The following is a 24485-nucleotide window of genomic DNA, read 5'->3' as shown; positions in this document are numbered from 1 at the left end:
GAATAGATGGCCTATGACACTAGGGTCAAATGGCTTTCACAGTTCTTATTACAGCCAATATTATTTTCCATTTCTTTGTTTCTCTCCCTCATTAGACAAAAAGTCCTTGGAAGCAGAATTAATTTATTATTACTTGTTATAATGGTTCCAATTATGGTTACAATATTAATCCTGGCATATAGTAGGGACTTGACTCTTATTTTAAAGAACATATTGGTGTGCCTGGGTATCTCAGTTGGTTAAGGGTCTATCCTTGACTTCAGCTAAGGTTATGACCTCATGGTTTGTGAGTTCGAGGCCCATGTGGGGCTCTGCACTGATGGTGTGGAGCCTGCTTGGGATTCTCTGTCCCTTTCCCACTTGCTTGCTTGCTCGCTCGCTCTCAAAATAAATAAACTTTAAAAGAATTTATAAAGAACACATTAAGACCAAAAGATATGATTGCAGGACTCTGGTCCCAGGATCTTTATTATTCCAAACTTATAGTCTTTAACTTTTGTAGGTCTATAGATTGTGGCTAGATGCATCCCTAGACGAGGTGCTCAGTTCAAAGGCATGATCTTGTCATCTACATTTCCTAGAGAAGAGGCACATCCAAAAAACTGGACAGGGCCCCTTGATGTCTGCATTAGGGGGTAAGATACTCCTTTTGTCCTGATTAATAGGTTCATAAGAATTCTTAAAAGCTATAGGCTCTGATGGCGTTGATACCGTCAAGGTCTGCAATGCTTTTTCTCCTTTTCCTCAGCATTTTTCCTGAAGCTCCTTACCTCCCTCAGTGAAGCAGCAGTAGGTTCCTTAATATGAGTGACAGCTCCTACTATGCATACAGAATCATAGTAAACCCTCAGTAAATAATTAAATGGATGACTGCTTGTAGGAATCATAGCAAGTTATGGAAAAACTCCTGCAATAACAATTTCTAATTAATGTGAACATGAAATATTTATGATTTATAGCAACAGTCATAAAAAGGGGTGTCAGAATCAGGATACAGTCTCCACCTAAAACTTAGTTTTCTGCTTTCTGTATTTCCTTTATGGTCACGTGCATCCTGTAACAATTCATTCTCTTTGCTATAGGTCTTTCTTTTTCTACCCTGAATTCTACTCACCTTCCAAGTTCCAGATCAAGCTATGACATTTTCAAGTCATTAAGCTCCCTGGTATACTTAATTTCTCTCAATTTTTAGCACTTATTTTAATTAAGCTGGAGCAGTCTCAAGATCTCTCTTCTTCATCTGTGTTATTTTCAACTGCATTTAACACATATACTGTACATTTACTATCAGTATTACATGGTACTAGGTGCCAGGTTAGAGAGGTGGGGTGAAAATGAGAAAGACATGTGCACTTCCTCTAAGGATTCAGTTGGTTAAGCGTTCAACTCCTGATTTCAGTTCAGATCGTGATCATACGGTTCATAGGATCAAGCCTTGCGTCAGGCTCTATGTGGACAGCATGGAGCCTGCTTGGGATCCCCCCCACCCCCCACCGTATTTTCTCTGTGAAGATAAATAAACAAACATTAAAAAACATTTACTATACACATCTAAATATGATTAGTCTTTAGAACTTAAATGAGAAATATTTACAAGTGTACATAGAACATAGTTGCATTAATGATAAAGGGCTAGATCCTTTGTTTTTTGCTTCTAATTTCTTATTTAATGAAGTCTCATTTTTACATCGTTTGAACTTTTGAAAATGTCTGGTTATATGTTAAGAGTATTTGTTTTCATTGTATTTTGTTAAAGCAGGGAATTTTAAAATGCTACCACCTCACTAGCTTTCAAATATAGATTGAAATATCTATTTGACATATGGACACATCCAGATATAAATATATTCAACTTCCTTGGGCAAAAATCCCCAGAACACTGGGTTTACTGACTGTACACAAAATGACCTATTTAGGAAAAAGGTCAGCTGGTTATAAAAAAAAAAAAAAAATCAAAGTGATAAACAACATAACTCCAGGATGGGGGAGGAGAGAGAAACATCAAAACAAACTCTTCTGAAATGCTGAGAGCATATGAGGTTTTGGCCAGCTATTTCACCTTCAGTGAGCCACTCAAATTCTCCCATGTCTTCCTATATTATAGGAACGGACTGATAAAAAAAAAAAAATCACCTATCACATCTGAATTCAGCTAGGCACTAAATTAAAACTGACAGTTATCTGTTAGCATTGGGAGTGGATAGACAGATTGAAGGAGTCTGGGTCTAAAATATTCTTTGGTCTGGTGTTGTTATTTCAATCAGAAATGAACAGAATGGCGTTGTTATTTCAATCAGAAATGAACAGAATGGCTATTAACTGCCCTGATGCCACACTCTGGAGTCTCCATTCTAATAACAATCGGAGACTCCCTGTAATTGCTGTCTTGCTTCTGGAATGCTTAGAAAGCGTTCTTCATCTCACTGTGTCTAGGAATTCAGTAAATGGTCAGGAATAAAGGCCATCCTTAATCACTTCAATGATCACCCAAAGCCCTACTGCTAAAAATCATTTCTTCCTTTTTTATTTTAGATAATTTAGGGCCCATTCCAGCCTATCATTCAGGGATCTTGAATGTTCTGTCTTCACACTCCTTGCCATTCCTCTGATTTGTTCCCTCCCTGATGTATTTTGCCTGAATATTCTCCCCTTCTACTTTCCTCCCTCTGTGCTTTTCCCCTCTTTTCTTCTTCCTTCCCACCCGACCACCCCCACCACACACACACACACACGCAAACACACACTCATTCTACTTCCACTCTGAATTATCAAAGCAACAACTAGCATTAGTGTGTCTATTATGCCAGGCACAGTGCTAAGTGCTTTCCATACATTGTGTCATTAATCCTCACAGGAACTTTGTTGAGTCAAATACTATCTTCAGCCTGGTTCAGTGATGCGGAAACCAATGTTCAGAGAGGTTGAGGAGGAAGACACTGCTACAAAGTGGTGGAGCCCAGATGGCAGACAGAGTGCTTTCTGATCCCAGAGCCTGAAGCCACACAATTACTTGTCACTGTTAATATCCGGAAAGCTTTCGTAACCCAAGCTCCCTCAGTCTCGAAACCCGACTGGGGAAGGGAAAGTGGCAGACAGCTCCAGCCATGCGGTAAGTATTTCTTTAATGAAGGAACCCACAAAGGAGACTCTTGGTCACCCTGGGGATCTGCTATGAAACATGTGGCTTATGTGTTCTCCTTGTGGGATGTTCTGTTTTCCTGCCGCGGTGATAGGTCTAGTAGATGCAAGATGCCCTGGGATCCTAGTAGCTGTGAAAGCTGTACCCTGCAGCCCCTGGCTGTCCCTGATGGGGGTCACATCACAGCTGCCAGGCTGCCAGGGGCCCTAGGCGACACTCACACAGGCCTCTAACGTTGACCATCAATCTCACGGCTGCTGCCGCCGCCCTCGCCAAGGCCGACATGGTCGTGCTGATGGTCCTCGCCCCATCAACTTTATCACAGGCTCCTTAAGTGCTACCTCAGTGTCTACTCTCAAAGGCTTCGTCAGGGCTTTAGTGCAAACACATGCCAGGGCTCTACCTGGAGATCTGCTGAGAGCAAAGCAGCCTGTGCCACTTGGCAGCACCCAGCCACTAGGACTGACCCCACCCTCTGCCACCGCAGAGAGGATTTCCACTCCGCCCAGGTCACATATGACAAGGTGGCTTTTCTTCTAAGAATCTGATTCCCAAGGTTTGAGGCACTCTGCCACCAGCTACCTCGAAAGATCCAGTAATTGTCTCTCTCATCCCCTTCTATTTTAGTTCCTAGAAGCCCAGGGTAGGCTGAGGGTTAAAGTTAGGGTCCACATCTTTTTACCCTAATAGGATGCTGAAGGAACTGATGAGTTAAAAACAAATACAGATCATATTTGTTTTAACAAATCTGCTTTGACATTTTCTTACAGTCACTTTTATTTTATTTAATTTTTTTTAACGTGTATTTACCATTGAAACACAGAGAGAAATGGAGCATGATCATGGGAGGGGCAGAGAGAGGGGAAGATACAGAATCTGAAGCAAGTTCCAGGCTCTGAGCTGTCAGCACAGAGCCCGACGCAGGGGTCGAACCCATAAACCGTGAGATCAAGTCAGACACTCAACCGATTGAGCCACCCAGGTGCCCTTACATTCACTTTTAAAAATAACCCAAGTTAATGAATAAATGTACTCCCCCCAAATAAATAGGAATAATCCTAATCTTTTATGGATAAGGTTGGTTTCTGGAACTAAGCCTAGATATTATGCTAAGAGAACATGGTGGCCTCACACGATCTGGCCTCCCTAAGTTCCCTGATCTCTCATAAAAAGACTGAGACTCAGCAGAAACACACCAAGCACAGCTTACTGGCTGCTTCTCGATGGCATCTGTTCTGGTTGGCTGGTACTTGCCAATATGGAGCTATACACTTGTGAAAACTGCCCTGCCTCCATCTATTCCCCACCACACTGATCTTGCTGCTCCTTGAACCTCTAAAGGCATGACTTGCCACAGGGCCTTTGTACTTACTGCTTTCTCCTTCTACTTACTTGAGCCTTGGCAGAAATGCTTGGCTCCCTTCATTCATGACTCTGCTGAAATATTATCTCCTCAGACAGACTTTCTCTGACCACTCATTCCTGGGAGACAGTACCTGCCCCAAATGCTTTCTCCTTACCTCACTCTACTTTTCCTCATAATGCATACCGTCACCTCCATAAACTTCACAAACATATGTATTTGCCTTTTTACCTCATGGTCCCTCCATCTGAATGTGATAACCACAAAGGGTAGGTGTAATGTGTAGTTATTTAGCATTGCTAAATTCATCCTCAAGGCGCAGAATAGTGGCTTGTATGCAGAAAGCCCTTAATAAATACTTGTTAAATGACTACTGTGACTTTCTGATTAAAAATGGGGTCTGGTGGTAAAAGGAAGAAGGCATGCCAATTGTTGCGGCTCTAATCTTCCTTCTGGTGGTAATTCTACAAGAGTGCTTTTGAAAATGTTTATAATAACTATGGCCTCGTAAGATGTCAACCTTGACAGGCAGTTGGAAATAAACATTCTGGCTTAATATAAATAAACAGAATATAAATGCTTCCTAAGTGTGTCATCATGTCATACATCTTCCTTTTCCTATTGAGTGGGCAACAAAGATACCACTGCAGATGAGTGGTTTTGGGGTTTCTTTCTGGTTTTTTTTTTGTTTTTTTTAAATGACTGCCAGCTAGTTGAGCCAGACTTGATGTCACTTCTTTACCGGCTGAGCTGCCAGCAACTCCCAGGTAAAGAGATAATGGAGCTAATAATGGTAATAATCCTAGTTAACGTTTAATGAAAGCTTATTAGGTGCCAGGCATGTGATAAGCATTTCACAAGCTTTACCTCATTCAAGCCTCATAAAAATCCCAGGGTAGTTTCAGTTTTAGAGATAAGTGAATCTAAGATTAGAGGCAGTGACTGACTTAAGGTCAGAAAATGGCACACCATGAGTTCTCCAACCCAAGTGTTTCCGACTCCAGATTCTGACCCTTTAACCTCTACTACTCACTAGCCCCCGTAGGCGTTGTGTGTGTGCGGGCACACACAATGCATCCCACCACAAAATTCAGGGTAGAGGGCCAATTCCTTCCATCCAGGAGTTTGTACACAACCATCTTACCCCAAAGTCCAATGATTTTATCAGCCTGAAGTCTCATCTGCTGGCCGTCAGTCTCATCTGTAGAGGCCCTTTCTGTGTATTTCATCCTGTTCGTGCTCTCCAGCTTAATACTGAAACTTGGGTCAGAGTTCCTAAATCCCACCAACGTTGTCCACTGACTTGTGCCCTTTGTTTGACTTTCCACACTCAATTCAGTAGGTTAAGGAGGAACCTGGTGCTATTATTACTCTGCTTCAGGAGATAAAATGAACATGTTCACAGAGTCAGGAGAAAGGGCTAGACCCCACACTCCCTCTCCTTGAACAGAAATAAAACAGAACTGCTGGGGAGTTTCAAAGAAGTGGGATAATGTAATACCGGAGCTGGAAGACGTCCCAGAACTCCTGTTTTTCAGCCACTTTATTCTACAGATGAGGAAGGTGTCCCAGAGAGGATGCCCAAGGTCACTAGACCTTCCAAACCAGACATTTCAGTCCATGTTCTGCTCCCCCACCCCCACCCCTTACCACCTCACAAGGCCTCAAAGACAAAACATTCTCCCACATGCACACACGAGGCCATCAGAAAGTGAGAAGGTCTCTGGTGAAAACACAGCTCTCCAATTTCTAAATGGCTGTTACGCGAGTCTGATGGCGCACGATTTAAATGGAACGTAAAATGAAATCTGCCGTAAAAATAATGTTTCAGAAAGTGGCAAGGTGCCTAACCGGTCCCCAAAGATATAATGTAGCTAGACCATACCACTAGCAGTATTGATTTCTCACTGTTCTTGTGAGAAATGCACGGGGGCATAAAGCTGCACGGCCCCAGTCCAGGTTCACGAGAGACCTCTCTCCACCTTATCCCCAGTTCCTGATTTCTAGAAGGCAGCCTTCTCTCCTCACTTCCCTCCTCAGTGGCTACAGCAGGAGACGGGGAGCTATATGCATGGAATGTGGCTTATTGGGAACTCTGGCCTCAGGGCTTGGGGACTGTAGGGCTGGGCCTCCCATGGCCAGCCCCGCGGGCACCTAGCTGGCCTGTGGATGAAAGAGTAGGGGAGTCATACAGGCATGAGGGGCTTGGGGCTACTGACAGAGGGTTACTTCACTGGGGAGCGACTGGAGACACCAGGGACAGAGCCACCACAGAGGGTATGGGATTTGGGAACCACAGGTGGTCAGGGCAACAGCCAGACCTGCAGAAACACCCAGCAGGGCCGGGACATGAGGAAGACTGCCCCCACCTCATTACTCCTCTCCACTTCCGTTTCTCTTCAGGGTCTTTAAATCCAGCAAGCATTTCTTGAGCACTTACTCTGTGTGAGCGCTACTGTAACACGGTCACGTCACGGTCACATGAGTTGGATACTCATGTGTTTGAAAGGGGCTTAAGAAAAGAGTCATGGTTTCTGCACAGGGCTCACTGTTTATCGACTACAACAGAATTTAATCCTCAGAAGTCCGTAAGATAGACAATAGAGGGGTTTTGCTTCTGTAGAAATGAAACATGGTTCTAGAAACTGCCTCGGGTCACACCGCTGGTAAACACCGGGGCAGCGCTGACTCGAGAATGCTGGTGTCATGTTGGATTCCTGGATGTCCTGGTGTCACATGAAATTCACAGCCTCCCAGTCTGCACTGCTGGGCGGGCGGGCACACAGGAAATGTGTGTACACGTCCGTCCGAGGTCAGCTTACAGACCCGCTTGCTCACACAGCCACGGGGGGGCTGCCCCCACAGCAGAGGTCTGCTATGATACTGCTCCTGGGATCAGCAAAAGTGAAACCTGCTTTTTCCTCCCTGACAAGGTTGACATAGACTAATTTCTGAAAGGATTAAAAGGAAAAACAAAACATTATACAGCAAATACTGAATCCAAAAAAAAATGAGTTTCAAACGGTTTTTTAAAATCTCAGTTAAAGAATGAAAGCATTTGGCTAAGCCCTAAATTTCATTTTCTTCAGATAATCCTATGGGGCACATAAACGGTAGCAGGCTGTCAGCCTTCCTCTACCCAGCACTCTGGCTCCCCTGTCTCGAGAGAGACCAGATTAAATATCTAGGCTGTTTCTAGTATAACCAAACTCCAAACAGGAGAAATAAAACTGTTTTGGTTTCAAAACTTTCAGATTTTGGAGCCTTCTCCCTCATTTCATTCTAGTCTGAGACCTGGAGAGCAGAATCAACAAACAAATGATTAGCACTCTCCAGATTCAAGTTCACATCCAGGTCCCTGGACCTTGCACAGACTCAGTCAGGACACCCATCTCCTCCCTCCCCTCCTCCACCTCAAACACCAACACACAGGAATACCTGGATCATTTGCTTAGTATAACGTGGGTTTACAATGACCAATACATACACACAATAAGAATTATCAACTGATGTGGGGCACCTGGGTGGTTCAGTGGTTTAAGTGTCCGACTTTGGCTCACGTCATCATTTCATGGTTCGTGGGTTCGAGCCCTATGTAAGGCTCTGTGCTAACAGCTCAGAGCCTGGAGCCTGCTTCAGATTCTGTCTCCCTCTCTCTCTGCTCTTCCCCCACTAACACTCTCACTCTCTTTCTCAAAAAATAAAAAAATAAGCATTAAAAAAAATTTTTTTTAAGAATTATCAACTGACATAGCAATGAGGTCATTCTACCACAATGGCCACACAGAACGAAATCGTTTTCAAAGATATGTGAGGTCTGTATTGAATCCTCCCTAAAGGAGGCTATTCTTTTTGGTGAAGAGTGGTCCTTTTCAAATGAATGTGGGTACCAAATATGCTTTGAAACACTGTAGCAAACTATGCATCTAGGTCTAAAAGATTAACAGGGGTTGGAAAAAAGACTTTATGTAGATTTAAAGCAACATTAAAGGGATTCTTTATGTGTGAAAGACATTATGGTTTTTACTTTAAGATTATAGCACACCTTACATTAAAAGGTGGAAGTGCTATCTTTTTATTCTTTCTGAATGTCATTTTATTGAAATCTGCTTGTTATCCATGGCTTTAAAAGAGAGTTGGGGGCTAATTTTTAAAAGCAGGTTTTAAGTAGATGTGCTCTATTATTTAGAGATGGGATTGAGTAACTTAATACCTTATAATTTGGGCTGAATTCATATTTATGTGTTAAACCATCATTTAAAAATGGTGTTTTTATGTAGTTGCCTCTAGCTAAAAGCATACGTGATTACATGGACAGCATAATCTGGGAATAATGACCATTTCATGCTGCAATTTACAAAAAAGTTACTCAAGCAATTGTCATTCTCTTGAAACTTTTATACCTCATTCTTTTCTCTAATCTCCTAGGGCTTTTAGCAAATTTGGACCTAGAACTTTTGAGTCCTTGATATCTTTCAGGCATTGTTTTAGGTGCCTGTGTATTTTACTTCTTTCCCACAATAACCTTGTCAGGTAGGTATTAGTGTGCCTGATTTTCAGAAGAAACAATGAAGTCTGAGGAGACTAAATACACAAATTTGCAACAAATCTTGGGATTCAAAACCAACTGTAACCTCCAAGTTCTTTCATCTTAGCCAGTACATAATGCACTTATTTTATTCACTCATTTCTCTATTGCTGCATAACATATCAAAATTGTTGGCTTAATACAACAACATTCATCTTCCCCTTGAATCTGCAATTTCGGCAGGGTTCAGCAAGGAAGGCTGCTGTTGGCTCCACAGCTTCAGCTGGGCTGGGAGAGCTCAATGCCCGTGGGCAGAGATGTACTTTCAAGGGGGTGCATTTTCCTTGCTGGCAAGGTGATGCTGGTCCTTTGCTTTTCTCACAGGGGTCTCTCCAGGGGGTGCCTGGGTTCTAAGGAACAAGTGTTTCCAAAGACAGGAAGTGGAAGTGGCCAATTTCCAGAAGCCTGACCCCAGAAACCGGTGCAATGCCATTTCTTCCATATTCTACTGGCCAAAAACAGTTGGGAGAGGCCGGATTCAAGGAGAAAAGTCATAGATTCCACCTCTCAGTGGGATGCATGCCAATAAGACTATTGAGGGCCGTGTAACAAAACCCCCACACCTTAGAAGACTTCAGGTTCAATGATGATTTGATTAAATTGTGACGCTCCTCTTTTATGAATGCTTTCATTCCCCATGACTTTGTAGATGAATGCCCCCAGAGGCAACTCCTCTGAGGTGGGAAGGTCTAGGTCTTTTCCCATTTTTGCTACATATTCTCTTTACTGTGCAATTGCTTCTCTATGTGGAATCAGGCTTCTGAATAGAGATCCTGGGCTTAAAAGGGAACTTTAATTTTCACGTCTTCTTTTTAGTGTTCTCAGATTTTCTTTTTTTCCTTTAACATGTGATATCGTTGATTAACTCTGTCACTTTTTAATCAGTGACCTCAGTAGTTTCTGAATTCTATTTTAATTAAGAGAATTTTCTAGAACACTGTCAACTGAGCACAGTCTTCTGCTTAAAGCTATACCCTTTGCTTAGGAACTAACAAGTGTGCAGGTCCCACCACATATAAGTAGGTTTTCAGTCTCTTTTACAGCTAACACATCTTTCCTCCTTTACAAGGCAGTGATTCACCCAGTTCCGTCACTTGGGAGAGAAAATTTCTCACCTGTTATTTCTTGAGCAATTTTTTTCCTGTTTCACTCTGGCTTGTTCTCCTTGCTCTGGCCAAATGAACCAAAACTAAAGCCTTCTGTTTGGTGCTTATACCTTCCTCACTCAGGGTTCGCAGTTGCAAATTGACTGCACAAGCAAGGATACACCCCATTCCGTACCCACGGGAGACATTACTAATCAATCCCTGTTACCTTTCCCGCGGAGCATGGATGTGGCCCCAACGCATCTTTGGCTGCAAAACATTTCAGCTGACCACTAATGATTAAGCAAGGAGAATAGCTTGCCCTCCAGGGTATATACTATTCCGTCTCTCTAGAATACCTCATCATCTTCAACGAGGCCAATCAAGTCTTTCAAATCTCTCAAACAGTGCTCTGAATTCCTTATTTGTATCGAATAAGGCTTCCTGTGCCCAGGCCCCGCATATATTCTCTTGAGATATCTGAACCAAACTTCCTGCAGGGCTGGCTCTTCTCAGCCAGGAAATGTTTCCTATTATTTTCCCATTTCCCACTTTCCCAACTCTTGAGACTCAGGGACAGATCACTCAGAGAGCAGCTGTGGCCTAGTACTGACAGCAGCCTGCACCTTGTCCAGGACCAGGGTCGCACCTAAAGATGAGGAGTTGGGATCCTGCCTTGATTTTGCCAGATCCTTCTTACTAACGTCTTCCCTACAGTCCCTATCTAGTGCCCGAACCCCTCCAATTATTATTTGAGTAAACTCCAGAGTTATTCTGACACTCAAGGAAATGAAACGAATTTCAGCATACACGTGCTCCCTATGCCTCTTTGGTAACAAATGCTTTCTCTTCAAAAACTGTGCTTTTGTCTTGGATCTAGACTTGTTCTCATCATCTACAACTGGCCCAGTTCCCTGCTTGCCACTCCACTACAGCAGAAAGGTCTGTTTCTTAGATCTGACACATCCTGGTCTTCCCCTTTGGACTAAATTTGATCAGCTCATGCCTGACTGGGATATCAGACACCACAGGTTGATTCCAATTTTTCCAAGTGGCCTTTGTGCAAAAAGCCTCTCTCACAAGCATGGTGTGTGTGTGTGTGTGTGTGTGTGTGTGTGTGTGTATTTTGAGAGGGAAAGAGAGAGAGAGAGCAAGAGGGGGAAGGAGAATGCCAAGCAGGTTCCATGCCATCGGCACAGAGCGTGACATGGGGCTTGAACCCACAAACCATGAAATCATGACCTGAGCTGAAACCAAGAGTTGGACAATTAATCTACTGAGTCATCTGGTCACCCTAAGCACAATATACTTTGTTAGCAGTACCTGTACTATTTCCTTGCTGGAGTCTTAAAAATGAAGATAGTCTGTATCTCTTACTTCTCTGTAACTCACCACACCAAGCAGTTAGGAGTTTGGCTACACACAGTGGGTACCTAATAAATACTGCAGGTGACACTTAGAATAAACTCTGAAGGAAATCTATTCGGTGGCAAGAAATCTCTGACACTACCCATAATGGATCAGATTAAGCATTATGAAAGATAGCCTTTTAATTTTGTGGTTTCATTTCTGAGTTAGATTCTATAATCACTCTTGGAATAAGACACCTGACATCTGGGCTTTGCTCTTTGTTTTGATTGTACCCATGTCAAAGCCTAGCAAATATTTTGGATTGAAAATGAGATTTCAAGGAAGCATTTCATTAGAAGTGGGTATTATTCCCTTTGAATGGCATCCAAAGCTGTAGTTTCTATCCCTTTATTAACTTTCTATCAGATATCCTTTTTCTAATTATACATCAGCCTACTTACTTTAATTTGCAGAATGAATCCTGTTTGATTTCAAATAAAAAATATGATGAAAGATAAAGCTTTGAAGAAGCAATAGAAAGGTATCTGTCTTTAAGTTAGTAGCACCAGACTTTCTTCTAAATTGACCATCCATATCTCAGTATATATGTATACTTTTGAACCACCTGCTAGGAGTTTTACATTTATTTAAATCACATGACCATTAAGGGCAAAACCTGTAAGAACTTTTTTGAGTTAGGTTCTTACTCAAAGAACTCTACGCCTACTTTATCAAACCCAATTACCCTGTAGATGAGTTCCTGCCACAATGTAGGAGCTGCATCATTTCCCATTTTGTGAGTTTGTATTTTTTTTGGGGGGGTTGTCTAATGCTACCTATTAATCTACCCCAAAACACAGTAGTTTCTAGAGAGAAGAGATGACCTACCCCAAGGCCACATGAAGCACTTACCTTGGGAAAGTATCTGATACTGATATAGTTCCTGCTATTACATACAAAGCGTGCCACACCTTATAGCTTACCATCTTGTGTCAGATACTGGCTGGGATATAGTTTGGGCTATTTTAAACTAGGTATCCAAAGTAAGTGATCCTGTGTATAAATGTTAAAACTGAAAGAGGTAGGTATTCAGGTCAGAGGAGATGCCATTCTTCTCCTAACTGGAGGTTTCTTCTGGAGCATGGGACTCCTGGGCTCCTTTTACCTCCTTCCTTACTTCCTGGAACTGGGGTGGGAAGGTTTAGGGGATGACTTATTTCACTGAAAATGTGGGAAAAATAAACTAGGCAAGCTCAGCCCACCTGTTCACTCCCTCCCCCAGGAATTGACCTTCCACAGGGAGGTCATGCTCTCTTCTCAATGTCTTGTGGGGCAAGACCCGCTGGTGGCCAATCACTGCCAGTGTGTGGATAGAAGAAAGTCTAATTCTGGTGTTTAGGATCAGGAAGCCCAAAAGTATTCTCCATTATTACCTTTTCAGTAAAAATGGTGGTATTTTAATCTATTTGCAGACTCTGGTTTCTCAGTTTAGAATTTGGAAGGTTCTACAAGGGGTCCCATGCACGGAATCACCATTAATGCTCAACAACTCATTGTGATCAACACAACTGTTAACACCTGTTGGGCATGTGCTATGTGCCAGGCTACCAGTTTGCTTACTTTCCAAGCTTTTACTCATTTAACCTAATTATGGGAACGATAGGCCAAAGAAACCACACAATACAACTGGGGTTTTGGTAGCTTTTGAAGTTGGCCACCATTATTAATTCCTATCCCTCCCTTCCCCCTATGCCTCTGCTCATCTCAAGAGAGATCTATTCCCCTCCCTCTGAATTTAGACTAGCCTAAGACCTGCATGGACAGAACACACTGAAAATGACATCCTGGGACTTCTAGGGCCTTGAGAGCCCTGGTGGCTGCCATTTCCTTCCTCTTGAGTAGCCAATCCCCTAAATGAATCCTGGGCTAGACTTCTGAATAAGGAGAAAAGATGGAGAGCCAGGCCTCCTGGAGGAGCGCCGAGGAGCCAGACACAGGAGTGAGGTCTTCCTGAACTTTCCACATCCCAGTTCCACCCAGGCTTAGCTGAGTGCCATCAGGTGAGGGACTCCAGCCAACGGAGCTACCTGTCTTCTGCAGGCCACACCCTGCCTGAATTCCCAGGCAGGCACAGAATTGTGAGAAACCATAAATCGTTGTTTTAAGTCACTGAGTTTCGGGGTGGGCATGATACACGGCGGTATACAAATGAAAAACGTAAAATGCAAATGTGCACACACCCTTTAAAACAGTAAATGGTGTCATTGCTACAGCGTGACAAGAATTTTAAAAGAGTTGTAGATGATTCACTAAACCATAAAAGTCACAATCTCTTTGTAGCACGCACTATATACTCCAAGTCGCATTGTCTTTTAAATGCCTTTCTAAATGGGCCACCTTTAAGGGACAAATCATAGTTATCACCTCAAGACATGGGCTCCATTCTCTGTTCAAAGGGATAAAAGCTCTTCACTGAATAATAATGATCATCTCTTTCTACTTCCTCCAGAGATCCCATCACCGCTTTGCCTCATATTTGATTACCATGTAGGATAGTGTTTATACCCTGTCTCCACTGGCTCCTCTGGGGAGCCCTCCCAACCCTCATTCTGGGCTCCACGCTGGCTTACTCCTCCTCAGTGTCTCTTTAATGCTCTGCTCATATCTTTAGCACAGTGCTCATCACATATATTATTGATGTAAACTGCATGAGAACAGAGACCTGCCTGTTCTGTGACTGCTGTATCCTAAGCACCAGAACAGCCCTCCATATGGAGTTAGTGCCCCATGAATACCTCCTGGTTGAATAAGTCCATCAATGTGCCTACTTCTCCCTGGACTAGGTACTGCGTCTCGGTGGTGAGTGTCCAGCACCGCTTCTTTTCATTCTCTCCCTTGTGGGAGAAGGGCTGGAAGCCTGGAAGTTCCGAGACTTCCTCGCTGCAAGGGTTCAAGTGCAATTCTGACTCTGCCAGGGGGGTGCACCTGCATGAGATATGGATGCCAGGGGAACAGGGCAAGTTTCTTCTGCCTGGAGTTGTGGTGGCTGACGTGTGGCTTCAGCAGACGGGCGCGTTTGTACCAACTGGCCAGCTTCACGGCTCGCAGCTGGGATAACTGACAGTGGCTTCTGAAGTTTCCTGCTCTCTAGGTGACAGCCTTTGGCAACTGCCTTTCACCCCTCAGACCCTTAACAATGATTTTGGGGACTGCTGAGTTCCCTGAAGTATCTGGAGTGCTTCTTTTTTTCCTATGGAGTTCTAACTGATATGCTTCTACAGGCTGCATTTCTTGAGAATTCATCCTTCCATACCCATACCTTCACAGGGTCTAGACCACGGTGGAAACTGAATAATAAAGAGGACAAGGGTAATGATGGCAAACTTTTATTTCATGTTTACTATGGGCCCAGCCCTGTTCTAAGTTCTGTACATTTGCTTATTTATTCAGTAACCCTGCAAGGCAAGCACTATTACTTTCCTCTTTTTACAAATCAGGAAACTGAAACAAAGTAGTTAAGCAACGTGCTCAAGAATCACAGCATTAAAAGGTGGACTGAGGAGGCAAGCCTAGGCAGCCTGGCTGTCCAGTCTTATACCTGCATCTAACACTCTCTCCTGCCTGAATGCTATTTGCTCAAGGACATGATGATACAACTACTAAAATTTCAGAACACAGTATAAATGCTCTATGTGCATTTATTACAAAGTAGCAGTTCAGTATATTCTCCTTTAAAACTATTACCTTTCTGGTTCAAATAGCTGTGTGTGTACACACACACACACACACACACACACACACAGATAGGTTTTTTTTGCTGTGTTGATTGTATTTTTTCTGATTACTCACAAAAACAATGAAAAAACAGGGAGCCTTAGATGGGGCACCTGGGTGGCCCAGTCAGTTAAGCATCTGACTTCGGCTTAGGTCATGATCCCGCTGTTCAGGAGTTCAAGCCCTGCATCGGGGTCTGTGCTGACAGCTCAGAGCCTGAGCCTGCTTCAGATTCTATGTCTTCCTTTCTCTCCACCCCTTCCCCGCTCACGCTCTGTCTTTCTCAAAAATAAAAAATAAGCATTAAAAAAGAAAGAAAAACCAGGAAGACTTAGAAATAATTAACACTGTAGAGAAGGTAAGAAGAACTATTGTGAAGAATATTTGTAGCTTTCATCTGAATTTCTTGATGCACATCTTTCTGCCTCTTGCTTGGGAGCACAAGCTAAAGTAAAATTAAAATAAACACTGGTTGCAGCAACTGTAGGGAAAATACTTCTCTCTTTGCTGTGGCTTCTGCCAAAATGGAGAACAAGGTTTCCTTAACTAAGACCTCAAAGACATGGAAAAGAGAGTCTGGGAAGATGCAAAGACATACAAAGTCTATATGGAGATGGACAAAGCAACTGATCATGAATACTGTGGACAAATGTGCACGACTCTCAAAGCGGACCAGGCCATAAATCGGAGCGGGTGGTAAAACGGACAAAAATAGGTATTGGAGTAGCTTCTTCTCCAATCTTCAGGTCTTCCAACACACACAGGGAGATCCACCAGCAGAGGAGCCCTGGACAGGGCCATTATACCATTCAGGGCAAAAATGGATTAATCAGATGAATGCATTTGGAAGAAAAATCTGAGCACAAATAGTCCAGTCCCTTCATTCTCTCTTGTAAGTGAACCTATCATTCTCTGCTCTTCCAGGCTCTTCTGGCCCTTCCAAAGGGCCAACTCTGTCCACCAGCTGGGGGAAGGGGCAGGTTTATGCCCTGATCCATTGCTGACAGTGCCTGGGAGGGTAAGTTTATGCAATTCTGAGGTTTGGCACTGGAAAACCCCATTTGCCTCAAGTTAAAAGACCCCCCCCCCAAAGGTCCAGTCCTTACCTGCACTTCCAAAATACACAAAGTAAACAATTTTTTTTCCCAATGCATCTGGCAGCAAAACCTTACATGACCTGAGTCACCAGTGGCAAAACGTGACCTTGACACAAAACTATTTAAATCCTTATTTTTCCCCGTAGAGTGTCATGTTGCATGTCTTAGTCAGTAGCCCCATATGCCTATTTAAACTAGTTATAATACTAAAAATTCAGATTCTTAGTCCTACCAGCCACATATCAAAAGCTCAATAGCCGTATTTAACTAGTACTATCATATAGGACAAGGCAGATAAAAATCTTCTGGCAATGCAGAATGCACAACTTAGAGTGAAGTCATGTTTCCTTATACACATACTCATATTTGCCTATGGGCTATGACCCCAGACCATACATAATAAACAGCAGGTGTACCATTTCTTCTCAAATCTAAAACATAGGATATTCCAAAATTATATTTGGCCTAAAAAATGATAAAGAAGTATGGGCCCGCATCAGTTTTTACCAGTAATAAAAGCAATATTCTGGCCTTCTTTCTGCTTTAGACATTACCAGTTATGGACTAAATGGTTGTATTCTCCCAAATTCATATGTTGAAACCCCACCTCCAAATGTGATGGTATTGTGCGGTGAGACCTTTGGGCGGTAATTAGGTATAGATGAGATCACAAGGGTGGGGCCTCATGATGGGATCACTGTCCTATTTATAATAGGAGGAAGAGACACAATGGTTCTCTCTCTACCACATAAGGACATGACTTTCTTCCCTGTGACCATGGAGGCAGAGACTGGAATGACAAAGCTGCAAGCCAAGGTCCACATGGCAAGGACCGCCGGGACCCACATGAAGCTAGGAAGAGACAGGAAGGAGTCTTTTGTAGAGCCTTCAGTGGGAGCACGGTCCTGCTGACACCCTGACTGGGGACTTCCGGCTCCCAGAATCACAAGACTATAAATTCCTGTTCTTTAAAATCCAGTTTGTGGTAAATGTTATGGCAACTCTAAGAAACGAAAATAGATTTTGGTACCAAGAAGCGGGTGCAACTGTAACAAACACCTAAAACAGGGCAACAGCTTTGGAACTGGGTAATGGGTAGAGACCGGAAGAGACTGGAGGTACATGGAAGAAAAAGCCAAGAGTGGCACAAAGGGACGGTTACTGGCAATTCTGGGGAGGGCTCAGAAAGGAAAGAGAGCTGTGGACAAACATTCTAGAGAATCCAGAAATCGTGAACAGAGTATGTCCATTCTGGTGAACTGGCCACCCCTCAACACCTAAGACCCAAACCAGGAACGTGTTATTACCCAACAGAGCAGAGGCAAGTGTTGTAAAAGTGGTCAACACCATAGCTGAACTGGGTTCTAGTGTTTTGTGGAAGGCAGCACTGGTAAGAAAGGAAACTGGATGAAGGGGTTGGCTTTGTCCCTCTTTCGTGCTTATAGTAAATTTTGAGGGGAGAAAAAAGAGGAACCGAGGAAGGAATTGTTAAACAAAATGGAACCAGAACTTTAGGATCTGGAAAATTCTCAGCTTATCCTTATGACACAAAAGGACAAAGCTTGCTCTGAAAACCAAGAGTATAGTGGAACAGCCATTTGAAAAGGAAAGGAGTATGGCTGTAAACCATGGACCACCTCAGCAAAGACCAGGCTGAGCTGGAACTGAGGAAGGCAGAGGCTGAAAGGAAGAGTGGCAGACTTCCAATGTGCAGGACTGAACCATAAGGCGATTCAGCGGTGATTCTTCAACACAAAGGGTGAATGACCCCAAAGGAGATTTGGAGACCATCAGGGCTCCATCCTTGGTTAAAGGTAGAGGAAGGCATCACCTGGACTTCAACAGGGCAGAAGGCCTCTGTCCAAAGCCTCGAAGGCAGCGCCTCCTTGAGTTCTGGTACGTAACTCCCTCCCAGGGTTACAGATGTAGAACTGCGACCCCCAGGGTGTATGGAAAGCACAGCATCAAACCAAAGAGGATTATTCTAGAGCCTCAAGACCTAATGGTGTTTGTCTTGCTAGGTTTTGAAGTTGCTTGGGACACTTCATCCTTTTTCATTCCAATTTCTTCCTTTTGGAATAAGAAAATCAACCCTATGCCTATCCCACCTTTCCATTTTGCAAGCACATAACTTTTCTGGTTTCACAGGCTCACAGCAGGAAAGGAATTCTGCCTCAGGATAAACCGTATCTGGAGTTTCACCCATATCTGACTTAGCCTGTTTTAGAGGGCACTTTAGGCTGCAGACTTTAGAACTGATGCTGGAGCAGATCAAGACTTTTGGAGTTGCTGGTATGGAAGGAGCAGCATTTGTATGCAACGACGTGAATTTGGGGGGATGCAGGGACAGAATGCTATGGCCTTAATGTTATGCCCCTCCCCCATTCATATGTTGAAGCTCTAACAGCTCATGTGATGGTTTTTTATTTGAGCAACAGAGAGAGAGAGGAAGAGAAGAGGGAGAGAGAGAATCCCAAGCAGGTTCTGAGCTGTCAGCGCAGAGCCTGACATAGGGGCTCAATCTCTAGCACTGTGAGATTACGACCTGAGCGGATATCAAGAGTTCAGTTAAGGATGCTTAACTGACTGAGCCACTCAGGCACCCCTAATGTGAGGGTATTTAGAGAAAGAACCTTTGGGAGGTAATCAGATTTGGAAGAGGTCATTAGGGTGAGGTCTCCATTAGGGGACAAGCATCCTTACGAAAGAAGAAAAACCAGAGCTTATGCTCTCTGTCATGTAAGGACACAGTGAGAAGATGGTCATCGGAAAATCACAAAGAGGTCCCTCACCAGGAAACACACGTGTAGCACCCTGATGTTGGACTTCCTAGCCTCTGAACTGTGAGAAATAAAGGGTCTGTTGTGAAAGCCACTTAGTCTCTGGTATTTTGTTGCAGCAGCCTGATTTAAGACATTTCTGTAGTTTAAACTGATTAAGAATTAAGGCAGGCAGAGGCACCTGGGTGGCTCAGCTGGTTAACTATTTGACTCTTGGTTTCAGCTCAGGTCACAATCTCTCGACTCATGAGATGGAGCCCTGTGTCAGGCTCTGCGCTGACAGCATGGAGCCTGCTTGGGATTCTCTCCTGTCTGTCTGTCTGTCTCTCTCTCAAAATAAAACTTAGGGGGGAAAAAGGAATGGAGACAAAGAGAATTATTATTTATTAGGCCCCCATGAAATTCAATACAGGGAGAGAATATTGCTGGCTCTTCTCCATATATCCAGGGACAATTCAGACTCATCGCAGTGGAAGATTTTATATATGTTTTAGAATCACTGTTCCAAGGAGGTGTAAGTGCCATTCTGGCAGAGAAGCAGTGGCTAAATAACTAGAAAACTTCCAAGGATTAACACAGATGATATTTCTACATTGGGTGGAAGGTGGGACTAGATCAGGTCCAAGGCCTATTCATGTAAGAGAAAATGGGACAAGGCTATTGTCTCCCCCACACTGTATCCTTAACATGGTGTGGACTGGTTATATGCAGATACACTTTCAGACAGAAACAGGTCCATTAGAGTCCAGAACATTCTGAAGTTTCCTTGAATGTCCTTAAGGCTACCTTTTGGTGTAAGTGAAGTGGGTCAGGGCAGCCATGTTCCCTTCGGGCTCCTCAGCTTCTGGGTGGCCATCAGGATTCAAGAGTAAGGAGAACATTTATCCACTCTATATCCAGCTGACTGCCTTGTCCATGTGGGGGGTGAGATATTTCACAGAAATCTGGCACAAACCTAGGCTGGTCCAGAGAGTATCAAGAGAGAGGTTTTGAGTCCCCCAAAGGCTCCACGTTATTTTGTTCTGCTATATGGGTTCAAGCAAGGAGCTTAACCTGGCACAGCCTTAGCTTCCTTATCTATAAAACAGGGAAGACAGCCTCTGGCCCATCATCCTCACAGGATTTGGGGGTGGAAGTTAAAATTAAAATACTGAATGACCTAACATATGAGAAAGTATTTTTATGTATTACCTTTATTACTAATGAATAAAGTCCATACAAGCCTTTTAAATAATACCCATTATCACAATAACCTAAGGGAGACCCTTGCTGCATTCTTAAAGATACTGCTAGGAGTTGAACACAAAGCAGCTTTTATTTAGAGCATGAATTGATTTCCACTTGTAGAGAAAAGTAGGAGGTAATGTTCTTTGTCTTAATTGGACAGTGGAGAGGCTCTTGAGTATTGGCCAAAAATCTAATATTGGATGGAACCAAAACATAACCATTTGCATCCTGAATTGAATCCATAAAAATTTTGTGGTGAACTGCTGCCTCTGATAGAGCATTTACCAAGATTGCAAGGTTTCACGCACAGGTCCAGAAAAAATACCCATCTCTCTCTCTCTTCCATTCAATATACCCTCGACTCTCCCAACTTGATAAAATCTGAGTGCTACCCCTATTACAACCTCTCATGTAGAAGTCACATTTCAGGTCCTTTAAGATCAATGTCCAAGCTCAGCAGCTCAAACAGTGGGCGGGAGACATGAACGTATCCCTTTCCTAAGAGTAACATATGGCAAAGCTTTTAAGAAACTAGAAAATTTGAAGAATCACATGGACAAGCTCACACAAAAAAAATGACATTAACCTTAAATATTAATTCAATATTAACCTGGCTTAACATATACTCATGATCATTGATTTTTCTTCTAGCAATTACAAATTTAAAGGAAAAACTACCTACTGATTATATTAACAACATATTCATGGTATTTTTGAAGCAAAATGTTTAAAGAAAAACAGTAATTTTTCTGGTTCTACATCAGCAGACAAACATTTTTCATGAAATCTCTTTCAAGCTTGAGAGAAGTGAAAATTTTAAACCTCAACACCTTCTAACACAATTCTCCCAACCACTTAAAAGATGTTTTAGCATTAAAAAAAATAATAACCTTGAATACTTAAACTGCAGATTACCAGAAATCTTTAAATAGGCTGCATATCTCCATGTTTTTCTTTATTTAGACTGAAGGAAAAATCCTGGAAAACGTATCTGAGATTTTAAAAGGATTTTAGAAGAGTGCACAGTAGTTTCCTAAATGCCTCAATTATGAAATTTTGTGAAAACGAGCTACAAACTTTATTAGCACAGCTGTACCTCCATCTCAAAAGTATACATTCTTCCTATTATTACTGTGATTTACCTATTTCTTTCCCCAATCCCGTCATAATGTAAAGTTCCCCTGAGATTTGATTTTTTTTTTTTACAAGTTTATAAAGTTATCTTTGTTGGTTCTCTTGAAATGCTTTTCAAAAAGCAGCTAGACTCTTGGGTTTTCATAATATTATATCCAATGATTTTTAACTTTTACTTTTTTTGTCAGACTCGGGCTTGTTGGAGTGCATAAGAAAGTCTCCTACAAACTTATCTTAAGGCCACACACTTAATTCTTCTAGAAAAGAGCAATTCCTGCAGTTTTACCCAGCTTAAGTCAAATGCTTCATACTTTCTTCACTTACTAGTAAGGGAAGTTAATATTCAGGTCCTATAAGTTAAAGGCAGTGTTGGATAATAATAAATAATAATAATAATAATAATGAAATCCCCAAAAACTGTGATTTGTGAATGCAAGAAATCAACAAGTTTGCGTTCGGCGCCTACCAGGTGCCCAGCCTGGAGCAGAAACGGCTGAGTAGGTCAGATTCTAAACCGGGAAATCAAGCCCGGACTCCCAAGTGCAGAGATGAAGTCCCCCTGAGCGCTCACCACGAAACCAGCACCCGGCTCAGCGCCCACCTATCCCGGGGCCCCCCGGCTTGTTTCCTCTGCAACCGCCGTGGTCCTTGGGTTCACAGAGGATTCCTTTACCCTCCAAAGCGAAGGGCACGATCGCACACACAGGAGGCTAGTCTCAGGGCACCCCACACGCTCACTCCGCCTCGGCGCGAACAAGTAGCAAAGGAGGAAGCCCTCCGTCAGGAACCTGCAGCCGAGCCGGGAGCGAGAGGAACTACTATTTGCGTTCGCGATAACCCCGGAGAAGAAACCGCTAAAAGAAAAGATGGTCGTAGTGGCAGGTCTACGCTTCCATTCGCTTCTCAGTTCGGGGCAGGGGCGCGAGAATGGGTGTCCCAGGGGAAGTCATCGGGCAGAGGGGACGAGCGAAGGGAGAATAAAAGTGATTCGAAAGAAATTCCCACGCGCTCAGGCCATCCACGCTTTCAGCTGTAGGAAGGGAGAGCGGGGCACGCACGGCGTACCGGGCTGCGCTACGGGCACCGTCCGGATCCCGGCGCGCAGACGGACAGAAGGAATGACGGGCACATCCGAGCGAAGGACTTACCTTCAGGGTTGGCGCTGATGAAGACCCGCACGCTTCGACCGGCGGGCACGAGGTGAGACGGTAGGGCGGTGAGGTTCCCGGAGAAAGCCGCCCGCCGGAGCGCAGAGTCCCGGGGACAGGGCAGCTTGGTGCCCGCACCGGCCGGCCACATCGCCCCCTGGGAGGAAGAGCCGCCGCCGCCGCCGCCGCCGCCGCCGCCTCCTGGTCCTCGGTTCCTGCCCGCGGCTCCGCGGAACAGCTAGGTCGATCCCCGCAGGCGGCGCGGCTCAGAGCCGCCCCGAGGCGCCGCCGGCGAGCTCCGTGGCGCACACCGCCGGCCGGCGCAGAGCGGCCATACGGACCCTCGGGCCGCTGCCGCCGCCGCCTCCCGGCCCTCTGGGCGTCCGCCTTCGGCCGCCGCCGGGGGCTCAGCACCGCCGCCGAGGGAGGTCCGCGTGGCGCCGGAGACTACGCGCGCGGCGCGTCTTTGCGCCGGGAAGCGCCCGCGCCCGCCGCCCAGCCCGCGGCCATCTCCCCGTCCGCGCCTGCCGCGGGAAGAGGGGTCGCCGAGGCGGCGGGGACCGAGCGGAGGAGAGCTGTCCCAACTTTTATCTGCTAAAGGCGTTCGACTTTATGGGAACCTCCTTCCTCGGGGCGCAGGACTCACCCGCGGCTTAAGGGGCGGCAGGGGCGGTGGCGTGGGGGCCGCGGGCTGCCCATGGGCCTCTCGGGCTTCTCTAAGGACGCTGCCGAGCGCTCGTGGCGGTCTCCTTGGTGGAGAGCATGACAGAAACTAGCCCGAGATCCCTCCGACTCCTCCAACTCTCCCAAAGGTCAAACGCGCCCTCATCATTTGGGGTGGAACGCACGCCTACCGGCGCCGGCGCCTCTTTGCCTACGTGCCTGCGGTTCCGGCCTCAAAGTTAGACCTACGCACTGAGCCCGGCCCCCGAGGGCCCAAAGCATCAAAACTCGGGATCTTCCTGAGCGTCCTGGAGGGACCGTCACCCGGCCTCAGGTGGCGCAGGTGACTGAGTCCTGCCGCGCCGCTAGCCTCACGCTCGGCGGAGCGGGGGTTTTTATAGCGAAGCCGCGCCGCTCACGTGCTCCTCGCCGCGTGGTCGCGGAACCTTTCCAAGTGCGGATCTCCGCGGGAAGCCTTCCCGAGGTCTCGAAGGCTCCAGAGGGGTCCTTCCTGCCCCCGCCCTGGCGGCTTCCCAGGCCACTCCGCCAGCCGGGCGGCTCCGGGAGCCCCGTGCCGCCCGGTGCGCGCCTGCGCCCGGCAGGCCTCCGGGGGCTACGGGGAGCGCCGTCCGGCGCCAGGTTCCCGCAAAGTGCGCGTGGCCACGGACGGAGGCGGGGTGCGAGAGACCAGAGTTGGCTTTCGGCCGCTTTTCCAAGTCCCTACAAGCGTGAATGGGCTTCACCTGACGCTTATCCGACGGGGCCAGAACGGTCGCGAGACTCTGCCACCCGGAGTTGGGGTCGTAGCTCTGAGGGTCTGGTCTACGGCCAGGGTGCCTTAAAATGCGGCGGTACCCAAACGTGAAGTCACCGTCTCCGGCCACGCTCACTCCCCCTGCCGAAATACTGCAAATTCCGGGACAGAAAGAAAACCTCGTAGAATTAAAAGAGTGATTCTACAGTGGGGTGGGGGAAGGGAGGAGGGTGTGTTAGGAACCTTAATTGGAGTTTGGTCTCCAAACCTCCCCCTGTGAGCTTTGGGGCAGGAACTCCTGGCTCTTAGGAAGCATGGCTTTTCCAGACCTTTGAGGTTGGAAAGGGGGTTGCTCGGGCACAGGCGGTGCAGGCAGCTCAGCT

At 45.1% G+C, this 24485-nt stretch overlaps 1 protein-coding gene across 1 annotated transcript in view; it reads right to left on the bottom strand.

Annotated features, from left to right (window-relative positions):
- NWD2 (NACHT and WD repeat domain containing 2) overlaps positions 1–22992 on the bottom strand; it is a 181931-nt gene extending 158939 nt beyond the window's left edge. Inside the window, exon 1 of the mRNA XM_039226959.1 lies at positions 22686–22992. Within this exon, the coding sequence (XP_039082890.1) occupies positions 22686–22836 (151 nt within the window). The 5' untranslated portion in view covers positions 22837–22992. The remainder of the gene's footprint in view (positions 1–22685) is intronic.
- Between the last annotated feature and the right edge of the window lie 1493 nt (positions 22993–24485).

The sequence above is a fragment of the Hyaena hyaena genome, unplaced genomic scaffold (genome assembly GCF_003009895.1).
Source record: "Hyaena hyaena isolate Hyena2069 unplaced genomic scaffold, ASM300989v1 scaffold_24, whole genome shotgun sequence".
NCBI lineage: Eukaryota > Metazoa > Chordata > Mammalia > Carnivora > Hyaenidae > Hyaena > Hyaena hyaena.
Note: the sequence above shows the minus strand (reverse complement) of the source record. Positions and strands in the feature narration are given on the sequence as shown.